At 44.0% G+C, this 22153-nt stretch overlaps 1 protein-coding gene across 3 annotated transcripts in view; it reads left to right on the top strand.

The window, feature by feature from the left end:
* Positions 1–22153, top strand: part of ZFHX3 (zinc finger homeobox 3) — a 96228-nt gene that overhangs the window by 47093 nt on the left and 26982 nt on the right. For all 3 annotated transcript variants that reach the window (XM_073584421.1, XM_073584438.1, XM_073584430.1), the window contains one exon: positions 15554–15788. In XM_073584421.1, coding sequence (XP_073440522.1) covers positions 15554–15788 — 235 coding nt within the window. The remainder of the gene's footprint in view (positions 1–15553; positions 15789–22153) is intronic.

Below are 22153 nucleotides of genomic sequence, written 5' to 3' on the forward strand. Positions count from 1 at the left end.
TCTGGTTTTGGTTAAAGGTGAATATTGAATCACTTGGCTTTTATCCCTGTTTGGTCCCTGACAGCAGCCAGCCCCTAATGTCATTTTGCCTTTCTTTCTGAGCTGACCATCTAATAAGGAGCGAGAAAAATCTTCTGAGGGCCATGCAATCCATAGGAGAGATTAGATTAATTTTCTGTACTTGGATCTTTTTAGATCTTGTGATATTGCATTGCTTTTCTGGTTATTGGCTTTTGTCCCTGTTTGGTCCTTGACAGCATGCAGACCCTAATGACGTTTTGCCTTTCTTTCTGAGCTGCCCATCTAATATGGAGCGAGAAAAATCTTCAGCGGACTGTGGAGTGAGTTGGAGAGATTAGATTAATCTTCTGCCCTTGGATCATGAGATATTACATTATTGTTCTGGTTTTTGCCATTTTTTTTTGGTGGGGGTGTGTTCCAGAGAAAACATCAATTTTATATGGGTGAAAGAAGCTTGTGATGGCCATAACTTTATATTAAAGGGTTTTTGATTTGGAATAATCTCTTGGTTAGAAGACTAATAAGTTGTTCATAACCGCGGGGACCCTCGGTGATCGGCCGTAATCTTTGGGTAGTCTTGGCGTAAGGACACAACGTGCAGTGTTGCACGAATGCCGGTTCGAAACATGGTCATTTTTAATCTAATCTTTTTCCAACTCTCTACCCAGCTTCAGAGCTGTAATCGTTCAGTGCGCATAGGCTGACCTTGATCTTGGCATTACAAGTCATGTTTTCACAGGACGATGTGCTGCTGAGATGGATGATCTTCTGTGCAGGACAAAAAATCATTTCACCCGACGATCAAGTGTTCTGTTTGTTCGGCGGTTGACCAGCAGCCTGTTTAGACTACTGGATTATCGGGAAATGATGGCTTCCAGAATCTGTGCAGTGTAAATGGGCCTTATGTGTTTTATTTTCCTGCAGCGCCATCACAGGGTAAAGTAGGCATTACACAGCGCCCATTCAAATCAATAGTGTAATGTTGTTCAGGACAAGTTCTCCGAAAAACAAAGATGTTCCTTAAGGCTGTTCTCCGCTCATGAGACAGTGATCCTAAACGGTGAACAGATCTATTAACTCAGAATGGGATATTTGGAAAGGGATTTACCAAACTGGACCACCCATAAAAAAAAAAAAAAATTGCTTAAATTCAGAGTATCTAACTAGAGCGATGGCAGGGTAAGAACATGTTAAAACAGAGACCAATTACGCAATGTGTAGAAATGAAAATACAGGGGCCCGCAAGCTATTGTGGGCTCAGTTCTGAGCACAGAGACCCCCTATGTGCCCTTGTACTGTTCTGTATAAATGACTCTAATTATTTGGCTGTGGATTGCATTGTGCTTAGTCTCTGCGCCGCTCTTATTGTTTTGTCCGTATGAACGCCTGCTTGTTGTTCTTTGGCCATTTTATGTTGACGTTGGTGATGGCCGCCTCCTGATCTGCCGTCTAGCAGGCTGCAGTTTATCATTGATTCGATGAGGCTCAGGTTGAAGCCCTTTTAAGTGTTTCTGACATAGATCCGGATGGATAACTGTATTTGCTATAGCTAATTTCTCACTGTTTTACAGCAGATTTATTGCAAAAGTTATATTGCGATGTCATAGGTTAAGATGCATTTTCTAGTGTAATTGGTTCAGACGTCTGTGCGGGTATTCCCTTTGCTTTTCAAGGATTATCACCACTATGAAAAGAATGGAGGTTGTTCACCACCTGCTGCCATATATAGATCTGTGTGTGCAATGATTACCTCTGAGCAATGTGCATCGACCTACAGCGCTAGAGAAGAGCTTTCCCCAATTTTACCAATGGTGCTCTTAACCTTCTAACCAGACATCTCCATAGAACGTCTACATTGACCAATAATTCTTTTTGTAATCGGCTTTGTCTTGGACAACCTGTTATTGCACCTCTAAAGATCTCCTTTTGCAAAATCATCCATTTCCAATTGAACCCTATCGTTTTATTCTATCTTCAAGTGGCTTTAAACTATCATATATGCATTAAAGGGAACCTGACTCATGCGCAGAAGGTATTGGAGCGCAGCGGTGCGATTGCCAGCAAAGAACTATAGGCAGAGACCTGACTAGTCCGATATGCCACCCAGCTGGCTTCTCACTGCCCTGCTTCAGTTGATTGACCGATCTCTTCCTACATACACATGGAAGAGACCTAGTAATTAAGTGGAGCGAGGCGGAGAGAAGTCCCTCGCCAGAGTAATTGGGGCTCTCGCCCTATGGTCCCACTCCAATTTTGCAAAATTGGAAACCATACCTGGCTGCAGTTGCTCAGCCAGGCTCTGATTCATGTTGCCCGTTGTTTGGGCAGCACGAATCTGAGAGGTTCCCTCTATGCTCAACTGATGGTATGCTGACCACTGAGTCACTATCAGTCCTTAAAGTCTATGGACACCTGGAAAAAAAGCAGCTTTCTGTGTGCACTGTAACCAGGAGCAGGAACTATGATGGATTTCTAAAATTTTTGGCCAAATCCATCCGCTAGATACAGGACTTCCACTCGACCGCACCAAAATGATAGAAAATTTGTCATGAAAACTATTTAGAAAGTTTCCTGACTTTGTGCTCACAAAGCAAATGAGCAACAACAAAATTTTAAATTTTGCTTTAAACTGTAAAGCGCTGCGGAATATGTTGGCATTATATAAAGAGGATTATTATTACCCTTTACGTTCGCCATTCATGCAAACTGGATGGCTTAAAAGAACATTTTGGACAGGATTTACAACATTTTTAGTGCCTTTTTTTAAATCTAATACTTTGAGGCATTTAAAAAAAATTAAAAAAAAATTCAATCTATTCTAAAGTGCCAGAAGTAGCCTTAAAACCATTTCTCGCCAACCAGTTTTGCTTTTCCATGAGCCGAACAAGTGTAGGATATGCTGACCAATATCTCTTGAAAAGTTGATGAGCCACATTGTTTTGTTTTTTGTCTTTTTTTTTTAGCAGTGATTGAAAAAAAACAAGCGCTCCCCATCAATGGAAACTCAAACGAGACCACAGATCACATCGGCTTTGTCCATAATTTGTCGTTTTAAAAGAAGACCATATGAGCGAACGTAAACGGCAAACGATTCGGAGAAACGACCCTGTAAAATCTGCCACGTCTGGCCTGGTGCCGCCACGGGTCTCTGCCTTGGCGGGATTTCGGGATGATTCCAGTAGCGGTGAAACGCTCCTGCAAGCCCATTTCCCATCGTGGAAAGCGGTGTCGGAATAACCGTTGATTTGTTGATTCAGCATAATTGATGCAACCTCATTTCCCACAGTTGATGAGGATTAAGAGGAGCCCGGTTTAACAGTCTCATTTTCTGGTCCCAAAGCACACTTGTTTTAATGTGTTTCAGTTAATGAGGTAGCGGGGAGGAAGAGGAGGAGGTGTCGCTGAACGTATGCAGACCGTTGCGAGTCCCAACGTGCCACATTCCTCTGATTGATACGGCTACCAGTTCTGGTTTCGGAGGTCCGAGCCGGGACTTTACTGAGCTCGTTAGGATACTTCTCCTTTTATTCTTTTTTTAATATCCGCATCTGCTCAGTGTTTCTTCTCCTGGCACCGTTCCTTCACGTTTGTCATATCCAATAGACTGGGGAATGACAAGGCTCAGGCCTTCGGGGACCGCTCTGACAGATAGGCCGCATAAAACTAACAAAATGCAGGCGCTGGAAACTGGCAGCTTGCATCCATATGGGGAGCTTCTGTTTGTCTAGTGGGGAAGGTGGAGTGTCGGCTCTCACCATGTAATGGGCCCCGGCTCAGCTACAAGTGAAAGCTGTTATCTCTGGACTGGCACAACTCCAGTCGCCCTTGGCACATGCCGGCTGACAGCTCCACGGCAGCACGTGACGCTTTTCCCCAAGGCAAAGCCACCGTTGGTTTAAGTAGGCATTAAACAATTACCCGGGCTTTACTGCTCCTCACCTTCCGCAGATTGGCTCTATAAATTGTCAGCCTGCTGACATTTTAATGTGAATTATGTCATGTGGTATCCCCTTTGATTCGAACATGCCTCAGTTTGTAAATACATGAGGCACTCAAAGGCTTGTGGTTAGTATACACACTAGAGGCCTCAGGGTTTTTGGTGGGGGAAGCGCGCAGGCAATGGCTCTCTCATTCTTCCTTAGTCTTCCTCGCTCTCTATCCGTCTGTAATTTTTTTTTTTTTGCGCCGACCTCGATCTTAAAGGGACAATGCATTTTTTTTTTTTGGGCCTCTATGTAATCATCCCTCGGCAGCGAGCGCTGCAGAATGAAGCTTCTAATCCTGCACAAAGCTGCTTTGCTCGTGTCTGTTTATGATAAATTAGACGGGGAAACTTGGGTGTGATTTTATTAGTTCCCACTCGTACATGCCTCCTGCTCTCATTTTGCAGGGAGAGAGGAAAAAAAAAAGAGCAAAAGCAGATTTTTGCAGCTTTGCAAGCTTTACGTGTCGAGCTGGATATTAACAACTGCGCTTTTTTTTTTTTTTTTTTTTTTTTTTTTACGGAAAGGCTCTGTGCCAGGAAAAAAAACACACAGCGAGCCTTGCAGGCGTGCAGACTTTATACCAGGGCCTAATGTTCTCAAGACATTTTGGCCGCTGACGGTAATGAACTTTTATTTTGTCTGTCTTTTTATTAATGATAATTTAATGCACATTTACGGAGCTGTGTATTTTCTTCCATAACTGCAGTCCTGTACGGCAATCCAACAATATACCTTTTTGTTAGGCCCATGCAGGGGTTTTTATTGTAACCTTTGTTTTTTTGTGACTTTTTTTTTCCCAGTGGTGGAAAAAATAGTCAAAGTTGAGTTGTGGGTGATACGTTCACCAAAACCATGTATGAATGAATGGTTAGGCAGAACCCTGGTCCAGCAGGCAGGTTGGAATTTTGTGGCTACTGGACCAAAGTGCTACAGACTATTGCCGCTGGACCAGGCTCCTGCCAATCGATATTCTCATCTCTACTGGTGCATGAACCATCGTAATTTATTCCGTGCCATAATGACGCCCCATAACTTGGCACCACCAAAACTCTACACTACAGATACTGTAAGTGTACGTTCACACGCTGCATATTACAAAAAAAAGCAGCTCAATCGCGTCCACACTTCATAACCGTGGATTGACGTGACATTTTTACACCTTGGATTTGTCCTCTATAAATTCAAGGCCTAATACACATATCCTACATGAAAATTTAGATGCAGATCAGCATGAGGGTGAAATCTGCAGATGTGCATTTTCCTGAAACTTATGTCTACCTCTCCATGTACTCTTAGAATGGTGACCTGCAGCATTTTTACATTTATTTATTCCTTTTTTATAAGGTAGACTTGCATCATTGTGACCCATAGGCCCGTACGCAGGTAGTGGGTTAATATTTGGTCGGTAAATGCAGCCTCTCCCTTCTTTCTGATGTTTTTCAGCCACTTCTGTAGTTTCAGACCTGTCCAGGCCTGCAGTACGTCAGTCATGGGAATTAGCTAGCACAGGGTCATTTTAGTTATGGGGTTGGGACAAATGCGTGTAATTTTTTCTTTTTCTGGGTGTGGAGGTCCAATGCTCCCTCCCCGAGCCTTTTGTGCTTTCCTCCAGCGACCCGGCCTCCTGTTTATTTATCTGTCCATAAGCATCACCTATTTCTTGGTCGTCGCCCCAGCTGGGATATTGCCAGCTGGCTGTCAGGAGGTTGCTAGGAAACATGCAGGCCTCTTCGCCGTTTCCTAAGGACAAGGCCCTGGCTCAGCATTATGAGGCCTGGAAACAGCATGCATCAAAGCTAACACAATAGAGACAAGGAGAAGGCTGTGACCCCAGCCTCATCCTCTCGTACCCTCCTCCCCTCACACTACAGGCTTTCTGTGCATCCAAGCTTCTTGGAAATTAATCTCCCGGAATCGGTGGCAGAGGTAGCAGATGTCTGTATAAGGTTGCACTTTCATTTTTTGCCTGCTCTCACTTAGGTTTTTTTTTTTTGGTGACCGTCCGATGATGTTTGGATTAAGCGAAGGGGGGAGGTATGTTCACTCCTCACTAGGACAACACAGGCCTATTGGTTTTGTTTTGCAAGCCGCCCCTTTTATCCTTGTGGTCTCCAACTCTTAACTAGGCCTCAGGCTTCATCTTGGAAGGCACCTGCAAAGCATGAACTCGTGCTCCAAAATGTTGGCATCTGCTCAGGAAAAGGATAGGCACGACGAAGAGGGGAGCTCGCTTGCCCCGGCGCGCGATTCCTTCCTCTGTCTCGGTTGCTTTAGGCAACATCTTTTTTTATCAGAGGCGATAAATCTTTCTAAGGGCAGCGGCGTACTTAATTTCCAAAGCGTGCAAGACCCACCAGTGAGAAGAGAGACAGAGACTCTTACTCAAGGGATGAAACCTGGCACGGCATTGATAAATGTTATCCTCACTTCCAAGCACAATTAACGCGAGAAGAAGGCAATCCAAGATGGAGCTAATTTGGGACCGTATTGTTTTGTGTTAATCTATTTTGTTTTTTCCCCGTCCCGGGAGGGGAGAGGCTTAATGCTTAGTGAAGCATGCATAAACTGCAAGCTCATTAAGAGATGGTCTGTTTATCAGCCTCCACTAAAGAGTCCGAAGACATGCTCAGGCAGCTACCGGCGCAAGTTCCCAGTGGGTTTCGGCCCCTCCTCATTAAGTCAGTTCTGGCTATTGATTGGGAAGCTGTGTTTGAAGGAGTCTTACTTAATCCATGCATTATCTTGACAGATTGATCAGACCTGATTGAGAACCTCTTAAAGGAACGAGCAGTCGTAATGGGAAAGTTGGACTCTGTCATCCGTTAGGGGTGATTCTGGGAGCGAGAAGAACAAGCTGACATCTTGGAGCAATTGTATTTACAATTAACATGGCTGAAAACGATTGGCCATATTGATCCCCCTTCCTGCAATTACATATCCATTGTTTACATTCCAGCACTTCAGTTATAAAAAAAGGAAATCCAATAATTATTGCATTATTTAAAGTTAAAGTGCCGCAGACTTTTCACTCGGGCTCCATGATCTCGCTTGATTTACCGCGCAGTAAGCTCGGGGACTCTTAATCTGAAAGTCAAAATATATCGGCTTTTAATGAGGCTTAAAAGAAAATTAAGGCACAAATGTCTCTTGATTTGACCATTTTGTCCTTTTGGCTTAAATTTGAATAATTATCTCATTGACCATTGCCACAGTGTGAACCGCAGGTTCACGGGGCTGCGACTGGCTGACCCGGTTGTGATATATGTGCTAAGTGCTCATCTCTATGAAGAATAAATGTGCCCAAGCTCCGAGACAGATGAAACTCGTCATAGGTTATTTCTTCTCTGAACGTCTCTGGAAAACAGGACGTGATATTTTTTTTTTTTTTTTTTTTTTTTTTTAGTCCAAGGCTTAACTTAACTTGACATCCTAAGGTCAATACCCACATTACTGCTGCATAGGAGATGGCATAAAATGAGTCCCTGGCTTTCCAAACCTTATAGGTTTAACATCAACGGAACCTTAGCAGTATTAAGTAAGGTTCTGAAACTTTGTAAGATCCATTGTAGAGCCAGATCGTGGCCCAGTGGGTTATAGTCTATGGTCCGGTTTACCAAGACTTGATTGGAGCCTGGATCATTGTAGTCCAAGGTCAGATATTGGCCCAACATCTATCATAGTGTTTTCTCACCCTAGAATAGATGCAGCCAATGATAAAGTAATTAGTGACCATGACTTGATCTTAACAATTTTCCGGTTTTAGAAAAACCCTGTCCCCTGAGCATAGTTTTTGTTCTTTACTTGGCCTCCCTGGGTGCAGTACTGAGTCTTCACTGCCACTCCCGATGTTCACGTCGGCAGTGCTGCAGCCTGAGTAGACAGCACAAGTCACTCGGAACCGCTGAGCTCAGTGATCGGCTGCAGCGCCTTAGACAATAACAGACATCGAGAGCAGTGGCGGAGGCTCAGCACTGGACCCTAAGTGTCGGTGTGTAAAGCACAGCTTGTTGTTCATGGGATGGAGATATTTTTCTGGAACTAGAAAACACCTTCAAGGTGAACCCTGATGTTCGTCACAAGCAAGGACAGTTTATTGGTTTATGGGATTGAAGAACCAACTTAGTTTTCATCTTCGATATTGTTGTCCTGAATACTGTTTCTCCCCACTGCTATATTCACCAGTGTTTTCCAAGATTTCTTGGCCAAATAACCCCTCTTCTACCCCTTCATGCTCAGAATGATGACACTGCAGGTACCCTGTAAGGGCCATAGCAGGTATTTCATGGACTTGCCATACACAGGCTAGGAAACTAACTTCTAATCTAGACGATTAAGAGGTCTATCAGCTGGAGAAGTGGTGACCATACACCTTAAATTGCTGTCTGCCAACAGCAATTTATCAGTCCCCCTCCCTCCTCCATACAAATGCACAATTGGCTTGAGGGGCATAAGCTGCTGGTAGACCCATCTCTTGGGGGTTTATGTTCCTTGAAAAAAGGATTGGGCATGTTCAAATCCAACATGTCCAGTCCTTACGATACCACCACAGTCCAAGATGATGGCGACTTCAGCCAGACTTCATCTATAGGATATAGTCACTGTAACCATTTTGAGAACTTAACTTGCCCCTTTTTACGTCTGGTTCATTTTCTAGTTCTAAGTATTCCTTTTTCGCCAGCCCTGCGATACTTATTCCAAGCCAGTTACGCAGGACCACTTATTACGTCATATGCATAACTGCTGCCGGAACTGATGGGGGGTTGTGCTCCGTACAGTACTCTGAGGGATATAGACGGTTCCTCAGCGTTGTATTTATTGCACAGTGGTGGCCTGGCTGACCTGTGGTTACTTGTTAGAGATCCTCTGCGGTGGGATTACAGCTGAAACCTACTTAATCTCCTAGAAGCCCTTCTTGTCAATAATGACTGCTTGGCTTGCTGTCTTTCGTCGGAGAGGTTATTTATTTGGTTGTGTTTTTGGCTGCATTTTAGAAGTCACTTTTGGCTTTCGCTCCGCTTTAAAGCTTGAGGGACCCATTAGATGTTTCTACAAAGCCCGTAACATTTATCCTAGTGACAGGTCATCTTTGTTGAGTCCGTGGTTCTGGACCTTTCTTTACTGTCGGTCCATGGTTAAGTCTGGGAGTCCTCTGCGAGATCAAGGGGGCAGGAGAGCGATGCTAACTTAAAATAAATGACCAATTACAAGACTTTCTTTGAGTTAATGGCTTCATCTGTGCAGAATTCAGACATACAAATCTTCTAACTGTATCCAGACGGCTTGGTACAAGGTATCGTCCTGCAGCTCAGAGATGATTGTGCAGTCTTTACAGATTGTAGCAAACCCTTGGTCACCAAGTCTGGACCTATGCAAGAATTACTCCAATTATTACCAGCACATATGAGGAAAAAATTATTGTTTTTGCAAGTTTTGGAACCCACCATCCTTGCCTAAAATGTACAACTTCTCTTGTAAGTAAAGAGATTAGTCCTACCCTTGACCAGTGTCGACTGGACAGACCAAGGCAGTGAGAAATTTCTCATCCAGCGCTTGCAATTACCAGGCCATTTGGATGTACGTCCTTATTTTAAGGTGGCCTTACAATCGGGAGAGGCGCCCAGGATGCCAGTGTTCGAGTTCTGGCCACAGAGAACCAAGGTGGACGCCATTCTTAATAAATTTCTCCCGTGACGAGGAGTTGAATCGTAAGGTGTTTTATAAATTTGCAGAACTTTTTCATTTTAAAAGCGTAAAGCCAGAAAAAATCCTTTTTATCTGATTTGTCAACAGGTACATCACGGGGGCCATGCCATCTTCTCCAGATCTCCAGACTTGAAAGCCTTTAGTAACTCCATTTCTTTCTTACACCCCGCTACTTAAACACCGGTAACCCAGCAGAGTCTGAGTACTTACAAGTACAGAATTACCTTTGTGTCCAGCTGTTATACAGATCTCCCGGTGGCGCGCACCACTGTGAATATTCCATGCATCCTTGGCTTTGTTTCTAACCCGGCACTCATAAAAAACAACAACACTTGCTTCCAGGTGCCACCAATGCGGGCACTCGGGGTGCTAGCATGGACCGGTGTAGTTTGGTCGTCCACATTTATTGATAAGCCGGGCCTGTTTGTTTGAGGCAGTGGGAAGCCCGTGTAATCCGTTTACTGAAGGTTTGTCACATTGGCATTCATGTTCTGTGCCACCTGATGCAAATCATCTGCCTCTATCCTCCAGCAGTAATCTTCATGCCACCTCTCTTAACCTTTTTGGTAGACATGTGCCAACACAACAGTAAAAAGCCCGGTGGGCACTAGTGCCCTCCATTTTACAGGGATCATAATAAACCCACAAATAATTGCATCTCGCTACATAACAGACCTTGGCATGGACATAAGATACAAAATACGCAATAAGATGCTAATAATTCATCGTCTGAATACCTAGACATCTGGCAGGCTTATGTGGCTTGTGTGCTTTGGGTTAAAGATTTACAGAAAATATAAACCATATTTTTTTGAGTAAAGGGATGCAAAAGCATGTGGTTCTTGTCTCTACCGGCAGCCATGTATTGTTTTAATCAGCGACCCTACCTGCAATCTAGGACGTCTTGTCCGAAGCCTAGCGGCTGCGCAAACTTACTGGCGGGGAGATGATTTTTTTTTTTTTTTTGGGCGGAACTGATCAAATTCTCTACTCCAGATCCCAGGAAAGCTGGGTGATGGCTCCTTTGGAAGTAGGAATGGTGGCCATGTTGTTCGTCGCACAGTTTTTCCAGAAACAGAGTTTTACAAGGAGTTTTTGGAGCAGAAACTGAACGGAAACTTTTGAATTTCTTCTCCAAAAAGTCTCCGTGCACACATAGCCTGCGACTTACTTTAAGGCCAGTTTTAGATGAGTGAAAGAATTGACCCTGGTTTACCAGCCATGCCGGTAGTCAATGGCCACCGGCCAGACCCCTGCGAACTTCCTAGCTAGCATTCCTGACGACATCACAACGGGCCTACTAACCAGAAGAGATGCCGGCAGGTAGGAAGAGGTTCACGGGGTCTGAGCTACTGACCAGATAAGGGTCCTTCAAATCTTTTACTCCGCTCTAACAAATGAGTTACTGGCATATTTGTGGCACTGCGTTACGGGTGAAAATCCTGGCACGACTGTGGGTCCAAGGAGCCGAACTGACTGCCTCATTGGGGTCTCATTATTTAAAGGGTCAATTCTCTTTAAATGGTTATTTCTATCTCCTCTGTCGCAGTCATGCCATCGCTTTATTGCTAGCAATGACCGAACCTCTGCGCCGGTGTTTAGGTAAATGATGCCGCTGCAGTTCCCCGCACAGCAGCGCTCCCGGCCAGCCGCTGCCCAGACAGCCTTACCGGCACTGTGGCCCCTTTACGCTCAGGATTGGTGAGGGTCCCTAGCTATCATTTTAAAAGATGGAATAACTCTTTAACAGTATTTAAAGGAAATGTCTCATCATAGACCGTCCCCTTTTTAATATGAAAGCCACTGGGCAAACAGTTAACTGCTCATTTATCCTGAAGCCATTACTGCAGGGGACATCTAGTGTTACAGCAGCCATGGAGAGGAATGGCTATCCTTGTAGTATATGGACGGTCATGCTAGTTAGCAGCTGTTCACACTGGCTCATAGAGGGGGTCACGAGTGGTGGGGCTGCATGACCCCCATATTGACTAGTAGGGCAAAACCCCTTTATAGCTCTGCGGGCGATGAAGCCGCCGGGGCCCGGCTCTTTCATATCAGCAGTTGTAATATTTATTTTACTTTATTCATGTTAAGACTCGCCGGCCTGCAGATTCATAAAGTTTTGCTATTTTCTTTTTTCTCCGTCTTCCCACCAGAATGTCATGAGTCATGTCCGCATATTTCCCCGAATATTAACAGAGCAGATAAAAGAAAAAAAAGTCATTTTTTGCACTTTCTTACTTTGTTGCGCCACGTGAGCTGACAGTCTAAGATGACCCCCCCCCCGTCCCGCTAGATTTTTTTTTTGGAGACGGCGTATACGGCCATTTTAACGTGAGCTTTTTTTTTTTTTTTTTCGATGGACAGGGAGGTGTCACAAGGAAATATGAGCCTCTGCTTGAGAGGAAAATGAATGATGTGCAGGGCCGCAGCCAGGAAATTCCAGGCCTGTCTGCAGGTGGTGGACCGCTGAGGATGTAACCAGCCGTACACTTTTATGGACTATTTGGAACAGGACTGGGAGGACAGCTGCTTTCACATAACTTTTTCATTAAAGAGATGGATTCTCCAGCTGAAGACTATGTGATTTATGACCTGAGGTTGTGGAGATCTGAAAGAAGCCGAGAAAGAGGCCTCTGTGCCTTTTGGGAGGGGATAGGGGGTAGTGATGGTGAGGAGTGGGTATACATGTGTACGGGGCACTGCGGCGTACAAATCAGCCCTTTGTTACTTTATTTTGTAGGGGTAGAATTGAAAAAAAAAAATTCCGAGACATTCAGCGTGATGATGGCGACCGCCGTTATTTTATTTTTTGGTCCTGACAAGTATACACAAAAAGCGTGTGCGCTTCTGTCTCTCATCCCCCCGGGGGTATTCGCTGCCTTCCATCAGAATGTACTTCTGTCTGTTCTGTTTTTAAAGTGGTGCTTCAGCTAAACCTGATCAATATTTCGCTTTCCATGCGTGAAGAACCAGATGTTAGAAGTTTCCCATTGTTGGGGAGGGATAAAAAAAAAAAAAGGCCTCATAAGCTTTCTAGCAATCAATGCGCTGACGCATGCGCTGATGGCCGCCTTTAAAGCTGGCGGGGACGGATCCTTTTTCCTTGCAGGGTGCATATATTTTTGGTTTAACAGCTGCTTTTAAAGTGATGAGCCTTTAAATAGACGGTGTCAATTCCCGGCCGCTTGCATTGTGCAGCCTCCTACTGTCCTCCCCTTTTGTACGCTGTCTGAATTTTCTCCATATAGTCTATATATTGTTTTACATATTTACTATTTTTATTTTACATAAGAAACTTTGTAATATAATTTATTAACGAAATCCACTTCCTTCTCCTCCTGGACTGATCTTTTCCTTCTCAAAATTCTTAATTCATAGGTAAAATTTGTCTAAATTTTGAATACAGATTTTCCCACTACTGAGATCCGATATGACAGTTGGTGCTTATAAAGTTCTATGGAACTCTGCCTCTAGCTCCTCCCTCCTCTATAGACTTTTTAAAGCACCAACTGTCATCTCCTAGATTTTACCCCTGAAGTGATAGTGAAAGATCAATCCAGGAGGAGAAAGAAGCAGATTTCTCTGATAAGATACAGTGGGGAAAAAAAGTATTTAGTCAGTCAGCAATAGTGCAAGTTCCACCACTTAAAAAGATGAGAGGCGTCTGTAATTTACATCATAGGTAGACCTCAACTATGGGAGACAAACTGAGAAAAAAAAATCCAGAAAATCACATTGTCTGTTTTTTTTTCATTTTGTTTGCATATTATGGTGGAAAATAAGTATTTGGTCAGAAACAAGCAATCAAGATTTCTGGCTCTCACAGACCTGTAACTTCTTCTTTAAGAGTCTCCTCTTTCCTCCACTCATTACCTGTAGTAATGGCACCTGTTTAAACTTGTTATCAGTATAAAAAGACACCTGTGCACACCCTCAAACAGTCTGACTCCAAACTCCACTATGGTGAAGACCAAAGAGCTGTCAAAAGACACCAGAAACAAAATTGTAGCCCTGCACCAGGCTGGGAAGACTGAATCTGCAATAGCCAACCAGCTTGGAGTGAAGAAATCAACTGTGGGAGCAATAATTAGAAAATGGAAGACATACAAGACCACTGATAATCTCCCTCGATCTGGTGCTCCACGCAAAATCCCACCCCGTGGGGTCAGAATGATCACAAGAACGATGAGCAAAAATCCCAGAACCACGCGGGGGGACCTAGTGAATGAACTGCAGAGAGCTGGGACCAATGTAACAAGGCCTACCATAAGTAACACACTACGCCACCATGGACTCAGATCCTGCAGTGCCAGACGTGTCCCACTGCTTAAGCCTGTACATGTCCGGGCCCGTCTGAAGTTTGCTAGAGAGCATTTGGATGATCCAGAGGAGTTTTGGGAGAATGTCCTATGGTCTGATGAAACCAAACTGGAACTGTTTGGTAAAAACACAACTTGTCGTGTTTGGAGGAAAAAGAATACTGAGTTGCATCCATCAAACACCATACCTACTGTAAAGCATGGTGGTGGAAACATCATGCTTTGGGGCTGTTTCTCTGCAAAGGGGCCAGGACGACTGATCCGGGTACATGAAAGAATGAATGGGGCCATGTATCGTGAGATTTTGAGTGCAAACCTCCTTCCATCAGCAAGGGCATTGAAGATGAAACGTGGCTGGGTCTTTCAACATGACAATGATCCAAAGCACACCGCCAGGGCAACGAAGGAGTGGCTTCGTAAGAAGCATTTCAAGGTCCTGGAGTGGCCTAGCCAGTCTCCAGATCTCAACCCTATAGAAAACCTTTGGAGGGAGTTGAAAGTCCGTGTTGCCAAGCGAAAAGCCAAAAACATCACTGCTCTAGAGGAGATCTGCATGGAGGAATGGGCCAACATACCAACAACAGTGTGTGGCAACCTTGTGAAGACTTACAGAAAACGTTTGACCTCTGTCATTGCCAACAAAGGATATATCACAAAGTATTGAGATGAAATTTTGTTTCTGACCAAATACTTATTTTCCACCATAATATGCAAATAAAATGAAAAAAAAAACAGACAATGTGATTTTCTGGATTTTTTTTTCTCAGTTTGTCTCCCATAGTTGAGGTCTACCTATGATGTAAATTACAGACGCCTCTCATCTTTTTAAGTGGTGGAACTTGCACTATTGCTGACTGACTAAATACTTTTTTTCCCCACTGTATGTTAGAAAGTCGCCTATTTTTATCTGTACTAATGATTTATTAAATAAAAACTTAAAGCTGGTGGCTGCTGTATACACATTCACCCAAACCTGCATGCATGTATGTCCTCTGCCAGACGTTGCAACTTATCTCCCCTGAAAACAAAAGGATCAGACATGTTGATATTTAACATGCCCGATCCCTCTCTTTTCCAATCGGATTAGGATTTTGACCGGTCTTCTTGACGTTGGCAGGTTCAGCCGCCATTTATCTAACGTGTATGACCTGATTTACACCTAATGCAATTTTTTTTTTTTTTTTAATATTTCTTTAAAACTCCGCTTTGCAAAATCGAGGCTTTATCCGCCGACTTTTCCAGAAGACTGAATAGGAAAGCTGGCTAGCTTTGGTCATCTATTTTCTGCCACATATTGCTGTGTACATAATAAAGAGTGATATTGAGGACGATTCAGAAAAGTTGGGTGACTCTTCCTTTGTGACTTGCCACGTTGGCGATGTTGGTTTGCATTGATTTAATGCGTTTTTGGTGCATTTTCAGGGGGATTGAAAAAGATTTCTCAAGGGTTAACAGTATGTTGGTGACCTTATGTTTTCTCCTATAGACTCTCATACCCTTTGTTTTCTATATTTTCCGCAGCACTTACAACAGCACGAGAGTGGGGTGGAGGGAGAGTCGTCCTACTACCATTGCGTGCTATGCTCTTATTCCACGAAGGCCAAACTGAACTTAATCCAACATGTCCGATCGATGAAACATCAACGCAGCGAAAGTCTCCGCAAACTGCAACGGCTCCAGAAAGGACTTCCAGAAGACGAAGAAGACCTAGGCCAGATCTTTACCATCAGGACATCTTCACCTCCCACAGAGTCCGGTCAGTCTCTCTTTACTCTGTATTTGATTGCGGGTGCGCCATTATACATGTGGCACTCACTCGAGGGTGTGTGCACACCTGTATTTATAGAGGCACATCTGCTTTTTATGTATCTGCAGATTTTCCAACCACACTAACCTTTTCCTCCATCTCCCCCTCGGGGCACTTTCTGCTAATTGCTGCAATAATGAGACTGTACAAGTATCTGGAGAGACAGACAATCGTACCCACACTGCCCCTGGGATGCCACGCCGAGTGCAGTATTCTCACTTGTGTCTGCCGTGGAGCGTATTTCTAATCTTGCTGCCCAGACTGTTTCATCCTAAAGTTAAACTTCAAAGTTTCAGACAATAGAAAAAAAAGCATTTGCAATCTACAAAGCGATTTTTTTTTTTTTTTCTTCACATATCAGCATGTTTAATGTACATGTCAAGAGGTGGACATAGTCGTGGGGCTTTACTGACCTAACAAAGTTCTCGTGTGGTCTACATTAGGGTTGTATGTTGGTCAGAGTGTCCATGTGGCCTACATTAGGGTTGTATGTTGACGGAGTGTCCATGTGGCCTACATTAGGGTTGTATGTTGGTCAGAGTGTCCATGTGGCCTACTTTAGGGTTGTATGTTGACGGAGGAAGGAGTGTCCATGTGGCCTACATTAGGCTTGTATGTTGACGGAGTGCCCGTGTGGCCTACATTAGGGTTGTATGTTGATAGAGTGCCCGTGTGGCCTACATTAGGGTTGTATGTTGACGGAGTGCCTGTGTGGCCTACATTAGGGTTGTATGTTGACAGAGTGACCGTGTGGCCTACATTAGGGTTGTCTGTTGACAGAGTGGCTGTTCGGCCTATATTAGGGTTGTATGTTGATGGCGTGCCCATGAGGCCTATATTAGGGCCGTTTGTTGATGGAGTGCCCGTGTGGCCTACATTGGATTTGTATGTTGACGGAGGACGGAGTGCCCATGTGGCCTACATCAGGGTTGTATGTTGACGGAGTGCCCGTGTGGCCTACATTAGGGTTGTATGTGACGGACATATTCAGCATGTTCAGCTGCTGTGTAAATATATTCATGGGCCATCACTGATCCTAGAGGTGACCCTCTGGCTTCCTTCGATCAGTACATGTTACTTTTAGAGTTGGTGCGAATCGACTCTCAGGACCCGTTTAATCTGTAATCTATAACTGCTAGACCGGTGCCTTGAGAACTTCCTCGTACCTCTTCCTTTGATTAGCCTACATGGCGGACGTCATCTTTATGGAGTGACTCTCATGTGACTTCGCACCAGGCCAGATAATCAAAAAGAAACGCTATGGATGTCGGGAGGTAGGAGGCATTTCTTAGGGCTCCCATCTAGTGGAAACAGCTGGAACGGGGCCTGTGAATCAGTTTGCACCTACTTTAATCCTTTGTTTTTTGTTTTTTTTTGCAATGAGAATATCGCAGTCTTCTGCATTAATCTGTACAGAGGCATCCAGTTAATAACTGTATACCCCTTTTTTATTTTGAAACATAAAAGATTCATGCTATTCGTCCCAGATATGCGCTGAGAAATCTGAGTCAGACACACAAAATTCAGTGTAAAAACTCTTCTTCTTTACAGTATGCCAATGTGCAAAAAAGTATACCACTTGTACTTTTTTTTACATTGTGCTCCATGGCTGGCGTATGTCATCTATTACTATACAGTGATATACGTCTGAGCCGTCCATTTGAAGTATACGTTGGGTAATACTAATGATGTATACCAACGATGTATACGTATATGGTGACGTGAGCCGAATTGGCTATCTACAGACCGATCAATGAATCCTACACTCCCTGACAGAAGTTATGTCGCTTATCCATGGTATGTAAATAAAAGCTTATAACCTGACCTTACATTCATCCATTGGTTGTATAAATTATTCTTTTGAAAGCTGAAACCCTCCGAAATGTGGTTTAGGTTAAGAAAATAAATTGGCATCAATACAGAAATATTGATCATTTAATGGACACAGAATGGTCAGATTTTGGCAAGACAAAAGTTTTGTCGGCCACAGAAAGTAATGTGATATTCAAACAAATAATTAACTTAAAATACAAATATATGTTGCATAACATTGGTGAATGAAGTTGTGGTGCTATTAGAGTCATAGTTAATATTTTGTGTGACTTCCATGAGCTTGAAGGACTGCATTCATGCTGTTCAACAATGATTCATACAATTTATTAATGAAGTCATCAGGAGTAGCACAGAATGCAGTCTTACACGCCTCCCAGAGTTCATCTAGATTATTTGGTTTTGTCTTGCAAGCTTCCTCTTTCATCCTACCCCAAACCTGCTCAATGATGCTCATGTCTGGTGACTGGGCTGGCCAGTCCTTGAGCACCTTGATCTTTTTTGCCTGGAGGAACTTTGTTGTAGAGATGGATGTATGAGATGGAGCACCATCCTGCTGCAGAATTTGACCCCTTTTATGATTTGGAATATAAGAGGTATCTAATACTTCTTGATATTTTAGGCTACTGATATTGCTTTCCACCTTGCAAATGTTTCGCACACCCCCATAGTGAATGTAACCCCAGACCATGATCTTTCCACCACCAAATGTAACTGTTTTCTGGGCGTATTTTGCATCCATACGGGCTCCAGTAGGTCTCCTGCAGTATTTGCGGCGGCTGTGGTGTAATTCTACTGAACATTCATCAGAGAAATCCACCTTCTGCCACTTTTCCAGCGTCCTTCTGTTCATCAGGCTGTGGGACTTTGCAAATGCCACACGGTTTTTAATTTGCCTTTTGTTTAGTGCTGGCTTCTGGGCACTGATTCGACCAGGGAGGCCATTTCAAGACATAATCCTACAAACTGTTCTAGTTGACACAGGGACTTGAGGTGACCAGGCCTGTTGGAGCTCTGTTGCAGTGGAAGAGGGGCTTGCTTTGGATTTTCTAACCAACAAACGTTCCTCCTGAGCAGTTGTCTTGCGGGGTCTGCCGGACCTGGGCTTGTCAAACACATCTCCAGTCTCTTCAAATCTTTTTTAAATTCTTTGTACTTGACGCTGAGACACATTAAAGGTGCCAGCCACCTCTGCAGTGAATCTGGTCTTTAGCTTCTTGATAATCCAGGCTTTGGTCGCAGGGTGGATTTTTGGCATGTTGTCAGAGCTCAAGTTGCTGCTCGAGTGAAGGTCTGGGGTGCTGGGTTTCTTTTTATACACACCCACTAATTAACCGATCATTTACTGAGCACAGGTGAGGATGTAAACTAGGATTGGGTGCATTATATGACCAGGCGACAAAACGTTTGTCTTGTCAAAATCTGACCATTCTGTGTCCATTCAATGATCAATATTTCTGCATTGATGCCAATTTATTTTCTTAACCTAAACCACATTTCGGAGGGTTTCAGCTTTCAAAAGAATAATTTATACAACCAATGGGTGAATTTAACATCAGGTTATAAGCTTTTATTTACATAACATGGATAATCGACATAACTTCTGTCAGGGAGTGTATGTGCACAGAATGATCGTTAACATCATCGGCAGCCCATCGGAGGACGATGCGCTGTTTATAAGGGTTCAGGTGGCGGTATTTCCCGTATACGGGCTGCTGACCTGAGCTTACAGCCTCCTAGGCATATATTTTGCTGTCCGCTCAGGTTGGGAGACCCGCGCTCAGTCCGGGCTTTTTTACTTTAGGTTCAATATTTCTACTTTCCGTTCCGGATCCTTATTGCATTGTTTCCCCTTCTGTCCACAGACCTGTAGCTTTGAGGGGCTGCTCTTTCTATGCATGGCCCAGCCAAAAAAAAACAAAAAAAAAAAAAGATGCCGTCCTGGCCTCTCACATTCCTCCAGTGAGACAGAGTCTTCTTAGTGGACGTATTGTTTCAGCAGATTCTGTTAATCTCTGCCGAGTCCTTGGCATCTCTTCTCTTGCACATTGCCCTCATTGTTGCCGGTCTCTGTTGCGAGTGTGTGGGGTTGCGGAGGGTGGGGGTCTATAAGGGATACTGAGCACAAAGCCCGCTCCTTGAAGGGAGCTTTTGTTTGGACAGGAAGAGGTTGAGTGTTACTGTCAGAGTCTGATTCCACCAGTTGTCTCCCAGTGCCCGGGCTCCTCCTCGCTCCCCTGCTTGGACTTCATGGAGCTGACTCTTTGTGTGTGTACGTGTGCACGCGGAAAGTTTGTATCTCATTAACCCCATCATTTGGGCCTTTACCCCTCTCTTTCTGCGGCCCCCTGTGTGAAGCATCTCATGTCACTCATGTGTGCATACATCTCCTTCACACTCAATATGTTCCCCATTGTCTGACTAAGCTGTAACATAATAATACAGATACGTGGCTTTTCAATACAGGGTGCCGCAACGGGGTACAAGGTTTTCTCCTATGGTCCTTGGTTTCCAACTAGCTAGCAAAGAAAAACAGTGCAATACCACAAATTCTGACATGCGGTGGCTTTCTTCCCATTTTTCCAGCCACTGCACCACAAAAACAGATTTATTTCATGCTCCAACGTATACCTCACAATCCCTGTCCCCACTGCGGCTCAAAAGTTAGCAGCAAATTTCACAGGAAGCTGTTTTTTTATTATTATTATTATTATTATTATTATTATTATTATTATTATTATTATTATGCATTTTTAGTTCTTTTTTAAACTTGAAACAGTACATAAACGTCGGCCAAAATGATTGACATCCTGCCATCGTTTGTAAACTTCACGAGAATGTATGCGGCTTTGTCATGTATTTCCATGCAGATATGCCAAGCCGTAAAATCCCACAACACATATTGACGCATTTAGAATTGATGGATTTAGAATTTGCACCAAATGTTCTCTGCAGATTTGTTAATTGTTTTTTTCCTCTGGACGAGATTTGCTAAAATGTCGGCCCCTTTTTCCGCTACTGTATTACGCCATGGATTTACCGCCTGCAAATCCAGAGTGAAAATCTGCAGCATATCAAAAAGCCTCTCGTAAAAATGGATGGGACGTCGGTGGAAGAAAAAAGCTTCTTAGACCGCATCGTCGTCGATGGAAGAAAAAAGCATCTTGGACCGCATCGGCGTCGGTGGAAGGAAAAAGCATCTTGGACCACATCGGCGTCGGTGGAAGAAAAAAGCATCTTGGACTGCTTCGGCGTCAGTGGAAGAAAAAGGCATCTTGGACCGCATTGGTGTTGGTGGAAGTAAAAGGCATCTTGAACCGCATCGGTGTCAGTTGAAGAAAAAAGCATCTTGGACCGCGTCGGTGGAAGAAAAAATCATCTTGGCCCGCATCGGCGTCGGTGGAAGAAAAAAGTATCTTGGACCGCATTGGCGTTGGTGGAAGGAAAAGGCATCTTGGACCGCGTTGGTGGAAGGAAAAAGCATCTTGGACCACATCGGCGTCGGTGGAAGAAAAAAGCATCTTGGACTGCATCGGCGTCGGTGGAAGAAAAAGGCATCTTGGACCGCATCGGTGTCGGTGGAAGAAAAAGGCATCTTGGACCGCATCTGTGTCTGTTGAAGAAAAAAGCATCTTGGACCGCATCAGTGTCGGTTGAAGAAAAAGCATCTTGGACCGCATCGGTGTCGGTTGAAGAAAAAGCATCTTGGAAGAAGAAAACTATCTTGGACCACATTGGCACTGATGGAAGAAAAAGCATCTTGGACCACATCGGCGTCGGTGGAAGGAAAAAGCATCTCAGACCACATCGGCCACTTTGGATTTATTTTGGATCTTTCGTGCTGCAAGAGCTTCACACGAGCCAAAAAAGTTCATCATGCCCGATCCCTGGTTTGTTACACTTGAAATTGGCCATTTTGCCCAACTTTTATCTTGTGTATTGGGGGTCTTAGGGATGATCATGTGCTACTTTGCTTTTTGGGTGGTTATATTTGAATAATGGTTTGATTCCCCAGGTTGTCTGCCATTTTGATGGTTGGATCTTTGATCCAATAGACAATTTCTCGGCCACATTGCCGTATTATTATTTATTTATATAGCGCCATTAATTCCATGGTGCTGTACATGAGAAGGGGGGGTTACATACAAAGTTATAGATATTGTTGACAGTAAACAAATTTACGATGACAGACTTGGTACAGAGGGGAGAGGACCCTGTCCTTGCGGACTTACATTCTACGTATGCGCACAGCCTAATTTTATGAGAAGCCTGATAAGCGGTCCTCAGCGGTGGAAGAAGTTGCTTCTTCTCCTCCTTTTTGTTTCTTCTGCTTGCCGCCCTATGAATTTGCTGCTGCTGGGAGTCTCCAGCACTCGTGCTTCCAAGGCGGTAAGATGCAGACAGGAGGAGAGCCGGCTCAGGAATCTCAGCAATGCCATGGCCTGTTTCTTGTTTGCTCTCCCCTGCTCCGAGCACAGTGACTT

This window comes from Dendrobates tinctorius, unplaced genomic scaffold (assembly GCF_039654945.1).
Source record: "Dendrobates tinctorius isolate UK_male_01 unplaced genomic scaffold, ASM3965494v1 ptg000009l, whole genome shotgun sequence".
Taxonomy (NCBI): Eukaryota; Metazoa; Chordata; class Amphibia; order Anura; family Dendrobatidae; genus Dendrobates; species Dendrobates tinctorius.